Source organism: Antrostomus carolinensis, unplaced genomic scaffold (genome assembly GCF_000700745.2).
Source record: "Antrostomus carolinensis isolate BGI_N321 unplaced genomic scaffold, ASM70074v2 scaffold2270, whole genome shotgun sequence".
Classification (NCBI taxonomy): Eukaryota; Metazoa; Chordata; class Aves; order Caprimulgiformes; family Caprimulgidae; genus Antrostomus; species Antrostomus carolinensis.
This window is the reverse complement of record NW_010288972.1, coordinates 213,315-222,761: the sequence shown is the minus strand read 5'-3', so window position 1 is coordinate 222,761 and position 9,447 is coordinate 213,315. Positions and strand designations below refer to the sequence as shown.

The following is a 9,447-nucleotide window of genomic DNA, read 5'->3' as shown; positions in this document are numbered from 1 at the left end:
GTAGGGAAAAATGGTTGCATGACACTGATTTTTACAGTGGTGGCAAAGGGGTTGGAACTGGATGAGCTTTAAGGTCTCTTCCAACCCAGACCATTCAGTAATTCTATGTTCATCAGCAAGTTCTTCTGGGGGTCATGAAAATGTGTCCAGGCTCTTTATTTATTAATAGCAGAGCTCAATGCAGAGACAAGAGTTTTCAGACTCAGTGCTAGTGTACTTGTTTTAAATTGTGGAATATGAACTTGTGTAATATTTTTTACCATAGACAATACAAGCTGGTGCTGGACTTTCTATCTGCAACCTGATTAGGTTGTCAATAACATATCTCATGAGATAATTAAAGTATTTTCTGAAAAATTCAACTAAGAGGTTTAACAGAAATAAAAATTGGGTGAGCTGGAATGGTCGTGAAAAATTAATAATCCTTTCTTGACATAGTTCTCTAAATTGCTTTTCATGCAGTTTAGGAAATGGAATTCTTATTTTGGTCTTCTATAGAAATAAAACTGGAATTTTTCAGAATGAAATTTACACAGTAGTGTGGACTTTGTGCTCTTTTTTTTTTCTGTCTCTCCACCAAATGTGTGTTGTAAACCTTTGGGGTGGTAATGCTGTAGAGAGTCAAATGCAATGATTTAAAGCATGTGGTTGCAAGTATTGAACTGGCACCTCACTAAACCTGTAAGAATGACCTGCCTAGTAATAGTCACCTGGGGCAGGGAGATACTTTCATGGCTGTTAGGATGTGCCAATACAAATCTTCCCCTGATTGCGAAGCTTTCTAGGGTGCTGCTCCTGTAAGGGAAGTGCTGGTCCAAAGAAGGTTATTGATGGAGGTTTTCAAGAATAGATCTTGTGGCTGAACTAGCTTAAGTGTTTCCTCCAGACATTCCTCCTTCCAGTGCTCATGTCGTAAAGGAATTTGCTGATGATGTGAAGTACAGGAGAAAGTTGGAGGGCTGTGTGCTGATGAGAACTGTGCTCTTCCCCACAGAGTGGGACTCCAAACGGAAGGTTTTACACCTGGGGATTCATAGGAATTTGGTAAAGTAAGAGCTTGCCAACTAAAAGCTAGAACAATTAGGTCTGATCGCAGGCAGACTGAGCCATCAAGGTGATACAGTCAGGAAAGGTAATTCCAGGTATGCCTGGTAGAGATGGAAATATTAAAGTCCCTGTGTACATCACCGGGAGATCTTGCCTAGAATGATGTGTGCAGTTCTGGCTAGTGTGGCAAAGAAACTGAAAAACTCATAGGGAAGATGTTTGGGGAAATGGACAGTCTGTTTGCAAGGAAGCATTGGAGAGGTTGGCTTATTTAGCTGGTAGAACAAAGCCCAGAGAAGATGCAGTTGCTTTCTGTAAACACCGCTGGGAGAAGAACTCATAAGCTAATGGGCAATGCTGGCACAGGAGCATCACCATCAGCTGACCACTAATTTCTTCTGAAAATTAGAAGGCAATTTCTAACCATTAAGAATGAGTTTCTGGAAGAAAACCCCAATAGAAGTGTGATGTGCAGGAACAATTAGCTTTAAAGTGGAACTAGATAACGTCATTTCCCTCCCAAAAACTGTTTGCCTGGAATAGTGAGAACAGGACTCAGCCATCCAGGATCATTCCTTCTGTATTTCTGTGCTAAGGAGATAATACATGGGAATGTTGCACAGTATAAAATATCAAATTGAGGCAGTTTGATAAGGAAAGCAAACTTAAAATGGATAATACAGTCTGAGTGGCTGTTAAAGGTGTTTCAGTTCATAATTGTATTCAAAGAGTAATACTTGCTCAGACTGGCAGAATTGCCACACGTATGAGGAGTCTTAGACACCTGCTGACATTGCAAGTGGTTCTCGTGTCCCTGTTCAGGAGGAGCTGCAATGGCCCAATTAAGTAGAGGAAATAGCTGACTTCCAGGAGGAAAGTTTAATATTTTCCCCTTTTAATTGGGACATATTAATCTTATGCTGGAAACCATTCAGAACATAAGCAGCATGGGATTCAGACAAAGTAAAGAAGAAAAAAACCAAACCTGGCAGAGCAATTAAAATGATCTGTCTGTTGTTAAATGACTTAAAGTTGTGCTTTGAACAACTGAACAACAGAAATGCATTTGAGGGGAAGACTTAACAGGCATGTGATCATATACATCGTTGGGAAAAGGAAATGAGGTATGTAGATTGCTTTTCTTGTTAGAGAAGTTTTCAGCCACTGCCAAAGCTCATGCAGGGTGACAGCAGGACTGAGGTGTGCGAAGGGAGTTGACAACTTTTGCCTTGTTGTTTGTAACACGTCCCAGTGAGTACAAATACAATGTCATTTAAAACTACAGCCTAAACCTGCCAAGATAGTGTTGAAGAACTTATTTACCAGTGACAGAGGAAAGCTGTGGCAGTTTGCCAGGTGGGTGATGATGATGCACTCAGGTGCCTTGTCCCCTCCACTCAGTTTAGGATGGTTTAGCATCTTCCACACCAACAAAGCTGTGGAGCTGTGTCAGGACAGCGGACACTGAACAGTGCTGATCTGTCAGGTAGGAAAGCAGAATCCTGTTTGCATTCAGCGTGTCTGCTGGCTGCCCACCTGCACTTGTGATCTTTATAAACAGCAGTGGTTAACAGAGCCACTCTGGGCTTTATGCAACTTCTGAAGCTTGGCCGGCTGCGTGCTGAGTCAGCTGGCAGAGGAAGCTGGGAAGATGTTGATGGTGATGAAGTATTCTCCACAAGGCCATGTTTGAAGCTAGCATTTGCTGCGGTTTTCATTTCGTGGAGGACGTTTAAAAGGTGCTGCTGCTCTGCCTTGACAGTCAGAGAAAATCCCATTTGTCAGAGTTGTTTTGCATTCTTTAAATAGAAGATGGTGTCCAGAGGGCTGCTGTGTGAGCAGCAGCAGATGGGAGGATTTGCGCTGCTAGACTGAGGCTCTGCGGGGGGTTTCTCATGTGATTGAAGTGTGTTTGGTGCACACATTCCTCTGTGGTACCACACAGAATCTTTTAACACCGTGTTGCAATGTCTTAACTGATGTTATATTCCTGAGGAGCAAGTATTTCTGTTTTTTTGAAAACAAGCTTAGCCACAATGTGGGTTTTTGGGGTTTTATTTGTTTTTGTTTGGTTGGGGTTTTTTTGGGGGGGTCACCTTAGTGTGCACGATTTTTCAGTGTCTGCCTTTGATTCACTGCTGCACTTTAAGGTTATTTGCCATTCTTCTCCAGGATCTATTAATATTTTTCCCTCCATTTCCTTCTGTCCCTTCATTAAGGGCACAAGATCATCCCGAGAGGATCCTGTTGGTGTGGCTCAGGGGTGTGAGTGTGTTTTAAGTTACTCTTAAACTTGCACCTTTCAACTCAGCATTACAGGATATTGCAGCAAATCCTCGTGATGCTTTTCTTCCTGTAGGAACTGGACTTTAAACCTTCTGTCAATCTCTTGTCAGGCCTAGCTGAATCCTTCCAGTCAGTTTGCTTGGCATTGGTGCTGTGGTGAGTCCAGCTGAGCTGGGGAAGGGGGAGCAGTTCTAATTGTGAGACCCAGTGATACCCTGGCAGTGTTTTAGAGCAGTTTCAAGCTCTGGCCTAAAGCAATTGGGAGTCACGGGAGTGGTGAGGGGCTGCAGAAGGGCAGAGTGCTGTGGCTCAGCTGGCATTTTTAAACTGTCCATCAGGATGATGGTGATCTTGTGGTTTTTTGGGGGTTTGGGGTTTTTTTTTGGGGGGGGTTGGTTCTTATTTTTCCCATTCACAATTTTTTCTACCCTGGTGGGGAACCTCTCTTCTGCAGAGGTATGAAGAGTGTAAAATGGATGCAGAGGCTGCTGCCTGCCCTGCAGTTTGGACTTCTTCAGCAGAAGAGATTTCAGTTGCATGGTGTGGGGTTTTTGGTTTGGTTGGTTTTTGTTTTTGGTTTTTTTTTTTAGTTCTAGTGTCGTTACAAGGATGTGAAATCCAGACCATCCCTGACTTTTGCAGTGACAGCCATGTATATTCTTCTGGGAATGTTTTTCCACATTGGGCAAAGGAAACTGAAACTGAACAAGTAAAAGTCGAGTCAAACATCTGTTCAGAACGCTGGTGAATGTGACAGCTCTGGTTCTCTAGAAATATCAACACTTGGACAGTAGACCCATGACAAGAGTGGTGGTTTTAACATTCTTTTCCTTTGTGCTTCTTTCCAGAAAATAAATATTTATTGCAGGTGATTGTCAGTGGATTATCTACATCTGGAATCTGATTCTCATGTCACTTCTGTCTTGTAGTTGTACTTATTGGCGACTCTGGAGTAGGCAAGAGTAACCTTCTGTCTCGATTCACTCGCAATGAGTTTAACTTGGAAAGCAAAAGCACCATTGGAGTAGAGTTTGCAACAAGAAGCATTCAAGTGGATGGGAAGACAATAAAGGCTCAGATCTGGGACACGGCAGGGCAGGAGCGATACCGAGCTATAACATCAGCGTAAGTGATGGCTTGTGTGGCTGGAGAGGAGCTTTTGCTGAGGAGGGTAATTTGGGACCTTTCTGATTCCTGAGAAACTGCAAACAGGGAGTGTTTGTATTTTATTGTGTAATATCCACAGCCTGCAGTGGAAGGAAGCTTAAATATTATTCAGCCCAGAAACTTGATATAGTTTCTGCACGAACTGATTTACTTCTCAGTGCTCTGATGATATGTAACTGGAGGCATTTCAAGCCTAGAACGCAAGAGCTTTGAGAAACTCATTTCAATGCAAGCAATTGATAAAGTTAATATCAGTGTTGATGGAGGTTTTATCAGTAGTAACCTAAGAACAGAAACCCTCCTGTAGCAGCAGGGAAAGACTGCTCACTTTGTGTGCTTATTTAACTGGAAAAAAAACCAAACCCCAGCATAGCAAAAGCTGGATTTAACTAAAGCTGGAGGTAATTGTGGCGTGGGAGAACACAGCCCGTTTCTTTTTGAATGCATTACTGTGCCACTCTGGTCTGAAAGGAGACCAGCTGTGGCCTTTTGTAAAGGGAATAGATCAGGTTGACATGTTTATGATCCAGTGAGTCACTCTAAAGTCTCTCTATCACTATGGGCTGTGCCCGTACTGCACCCACTGGGATGGGTGGGGGAGACTTTTCAGGAGTGGATCAGAGGTTGAAGGTGAGAGTAGCTCCCCATAAATCCCAGAGCTTCGTTTTTGGGATGCAGGGTTCTCCCCACAAGCCTGGGGTTTGGCTTATCCCCTAGACTCTGAGCTGTCCTGGCTGCTCTGGTGGTCCTGTGGCATAAGCCTGGTCTGGATGCTCTGCTTCTCTCTTTGATGTCCCATGTAGCTTGCTTTTGGATAATTTTTTAAAATATCTGTCTTAGTACTAGCTATTTCTTGTTATTGCCCAATCATGATGTTTGTTGCTGCTTCTCTAACATGTCTCTTCACCCACAGGTACTACCGTGGAGCTGTGGGGGCACTATTGGTGTATGACATTGCTAAGCACCTCACTTATGAGAACGTAGAGCGATGGTTGAAAGAGCTGAGAGACCACGCCGACAGCAATATTGTCATCATGCTTGTGGGAAACAAGAGTGACTTGCGCCACCTGAGAGCAGTTCCTACAGATGAGGCCAGAGCTTTTGCAGGTTGGTGAACTCAATTTCCTGATGCTAACTGTCTGGAGATCTAGAGAGATCTACCTGTCTGGTCTTAGATACACAAGTGTGTTGGTAGGGGAGGGAAAAGAGTGCTGCTGGTGATGTTCCCCAGTGTCATATACTGGTGTTTGCCTCTTTTTAATTGAGTCAGAAAGGAAGCCTTGTAGAATGTGCATGCTGATGTGGTTTCAAGAATCAGCCAGAGGCACTTGAAGATTTTTTTTAAACCAGATTCATTCTCTTGTTTTCTCACAGAAACTGCCTATGGCTTTAGGTTTGTGTTTCTTGTACGGTGGTAGCTTTACCTTCCTTGTATCAACTGATCTGGAGCCCTGTACAGATACCCATGGTTGAACAGACTTTCATTAAAACAGCTTTCTGACTCTTTTGTTACATAATTAAGATCTGTGAAAAATAGTTCTAGTTTCTGTAAATATTGCCTTGTTTTAGGCCAAATTTCTTTCATCCAGGAGCATAGCTGTCTCTTTTTACAAACAGGGCTTGCTGTAGCTGCATTTGCAGAGTTCATGGCCAGTGAGGCTCCCTGCCTGCAGGTGGAGGACTGTCATTCCCTGTTAAATAACCTGCCAGGACATAACCAGCAAGTAGAAGGTGCAGAAACTTGATGAGGTTAAGAAAAAAAAAATAATCCAGGAAGCTTCCTCACACAGTTTCTGAAAGTGCAACAAATTCTCACTGTCAGTGATGCAGGGAGATGCGCCTCGAAGTAACACAGCACTGGGCTGATCCCTGTGCTGGGGGATGAGTGCAAATTCTAATTCTAATATTGGTGTTCAGTGGTGTTGCTCTCGGATCATGTAAGAGGGGAAAAACCTACACATTTTTATACTTTTTCTTGATACCTGTGCATCTCATCAGGAATACTATAAATATAATCTGATACAGAATTTCTTCCAGATGGGAAACAGATCTGTGATGTACCCCTCTAATTATAGTGTTTCTGTCCACACAGAGAAGAATGGTTTGTCATTTATTGAGACATCTGCTTTAGACTCTACAAATGTGGAAGCAGCTTTCCAGACTATTCTGACAGGTGAGTCATCGAGTGCTTTGTGTTTCGAGGGGGAAGGGCAGGAGGCTGTTCAGATATGATGCAAATTAGGCATTTCTTTGCCTAGAAAGTGTTTAAAATATCCTTGTTTAATCATTCTTCACAGTCATAAGATTTAGAGTCCAGTTTCAAAGTGTCACAGTTGAAAGACCAGCCTTGAACTCAGGAATGAATTGTTGTTCACTTTGATCTGCCCCAAGTTTCTAGTCAGCCTAGTTCATGTTTCAGTTTCCCATTTGTCTATGGTATAGGGAGTGCCCATGGGAGAGAATTGTCTCATGAAAGCATCAAGTTAAACCAGCCATTGTTTATCAGAGGAGAAGTCAGTCTAGTTTGTTTCCATCTTTAATGGAAACCGTAGCAGTTGCCAAGGGAAGAGGGATGAAAGAGTAGAGATCCTTCCTTTGAACAGGACTGGTAGTCTGAGACGTCGTGACTCCTGAGCTGCAGGGTAGTCCCTGTTTCTGCATTTAATAGTCCTGGCTGGACTTTTGGCCTCTGTAACCCGTGATGGCAGCGAGTGCTGCATTTCTTTATGCCCTGTGGATAAAGTATTTCCTTTTTTAGGTAGGCAAAACTTGTTAAGAGTCTGAGACATTCAAATACAACTCTGTGAGGACTTGACTTAACCATGGCTTATAAAGGACAGGGCAGGAATTCACAAATTGGTGTGGAAATCACTAGCTGTCATGGGACTTTTGTATTGCTGTGTATCCTGTCAGCTGTAACCAGGGGACAGTGGGACGACAGTGGTACATGTGGTTTTTAAGCTTCTGTCATTCCCAGCTTTGACAAATGCCTTTCCAAATCTCTAGTCTGGGTCTTCCAAACATCTGAGAGACTCCTCTGTTCTGGTAGGTCTCTCTGTTCTAGGTGTGCCAGGGAGTCTCTCTGTTTTCTCTCAGTGCTTCCAACATGTTTCCTAGTGGCAAATTTAAACTCCTTCCTTCCCCACATAGCCTGTGCCAGGCTACGTGATCTGCTTGGAATGAGCAGCAGCCCCACTTCCAAACTCTGTGTCTCTGTTAATCAGATCTCATTGCTGTGACATTGGCACCTAGTTAGTTGTGATTTTTTTTCTTTTTTCCTCTTTGCCAGCTAATTTAGACATTCTTTTATAAACACACCAAGAAGCACTTGTTAGCCATACTGGAACATGCAGGTGAGGAGTCAGCTAGGAAGTTATTTACTGTAATAAAAATATAAATTCTGTAATTTCAGGAGTTGTTTGAAATGCTTTATGTAAACCCTTGCAGTGGAGAGAGAGTTGTCAGGCTGCTGGAGTATTATCTGCCTGTGTCCATCTGTTCATTGTCTTACCCTTAGTTGTAAGAGGCCTCCAGTAGGTTCTGGTTCTATTGTGTTTTCTACAGGGGGTTCCTCAGCAGTAGTGCTCCTGTCCATATACTAGGAAAAAAGTAAGTGTGTCCATGTTAGATGAGTAAACAGTGTGTCGAGATGCTTGTCATCTCGCTGCTTCATGCAGTGCTGGGACTAGGACTTGACTTCACTTCCTCTTTGACAGAACCATGTGGTTCCCTTTTAACTTCAGTGTGGTCACTTGGTTGTAATTCAACATTGCACAATTTATTTATTTTTTAAAGAAATAAGAGAGATGTTATGCTTATGTTATACATTTACTCCCTGCGTGACTACTGATGCCATCAGAGGGTGGATGGCTAAGGATTTCCTGTTTTCTTCACCTACCTAAAGGCAGTCCTGTCAAAAATGCTTGTGAATTTGGCCATGGATTCTTCAGGAGAAAGACATTTTTATGGCTATACTTATAACTGCTAAAACCTGAAACTTCTTCCTTTATGCAACGTGTCCTTGGTAGCCTGTCTTCTCTCAGGAGCACCTAGGCTGAACTTTGAGGTCAGATTCTGGCCAAATGTGCTGTGTGTAATGTAGAACAAACAGCCTTGCTGCCTGTGCTTGCAGCCTTCAGAGGAGATCAGGGCTCTTGGATGAAGGTTAGTTAATTAAACTTCCACACTCATTCAGCACCAGCACTAATAAAACAGAACTGGAAATACATCAGCATTGTTTATCCCCTCCCAAGGTGGCTGTCAGGCTGTCATAGCCAATATTAACTGGTCACCTAATTGGCCCTGTCTCCTGTTGGACCGTTGTGTTCTCCAGCAGTGACGGCTGAAGAGATGGAAAGTTTCCTGCGTGCCCTGGGCTGCTGCCTTACTTCAGAGCTCTGTGACACTCTGCGTTGCCATGGGGAGCAGTTCACCCCTTGGGCACAGACTAGGCTGTCTCTTTATCTCTCCTCACATGCTTCCATCAGTACCTTTCATTCCAGAAGTTATTTTGGATTCTAATTCACAGAGGTTTGTTGGGTTGTTTTTTTTCCTAGTTTAATTTCTCTGTAAAGCAGAGCAGTCTGTAACGGGAGAACAAGCGATTAAAACTTGCTCTCGGTGGACTCTGACAGATCCTTGAGGCTGTTGCTTTTCCACAAATGTCAACGTTCCCTGCGTGTTGCTCTGACAGTGTTTTGGGTAAAGAGCTCTGGGGTATGCAGACACAGGATCCTTGTGCAGGAGGGGCTGGTTCAACTGTGCTGGAAGGAACATTTCTGCTGATTAGCGGGCATGTGGCTCGCTCCAGACAGGAGCTCCTGTTTCAGGGAGATAAAGATGAAGTAAATAATGCATTAGCAGCAGGTTGGCTCCATCTCGGCTGTGACTGGCATGCTAAGGACGAGTGTTCTGCCAATAAACTTCTCGATAACACTTCACAGCTGG

General features: G+C 43.4%; 1 protein-coding gene across 1 annotated transcript in view; it reads left to right on the top strand.

Moving 5' to 3' along the window:
- Positions 1–169: 169 nt before the first annotated feature.
- LOC104525255 (ras-related protein Rab-11A) overlaps positions 170–9,447 on the top strand; it is a gene marked incomplete at its 5' end in the record, with an annotated part of 13,457 nt that continues 4,179 nt past the window's right edge. Inside the window, 4 exons of the mRNA XM_010168361.2 lie at positions 170–205; positions 4,263–4,458; positions 5,414–5,607; positions 6,593–6,673. Coding sequence (XP_010166663.2) covers positions 170–205; positions 4,263–4,458; positions 5,414–5,607; positions 6,593–6,673 — 507 coding nt within the window. The remainder of the gene's footprint in view (positions 206–4,262; positions 4,459–5,413; positions 5,608–6,592; positions 6,674–9,447) is intronic.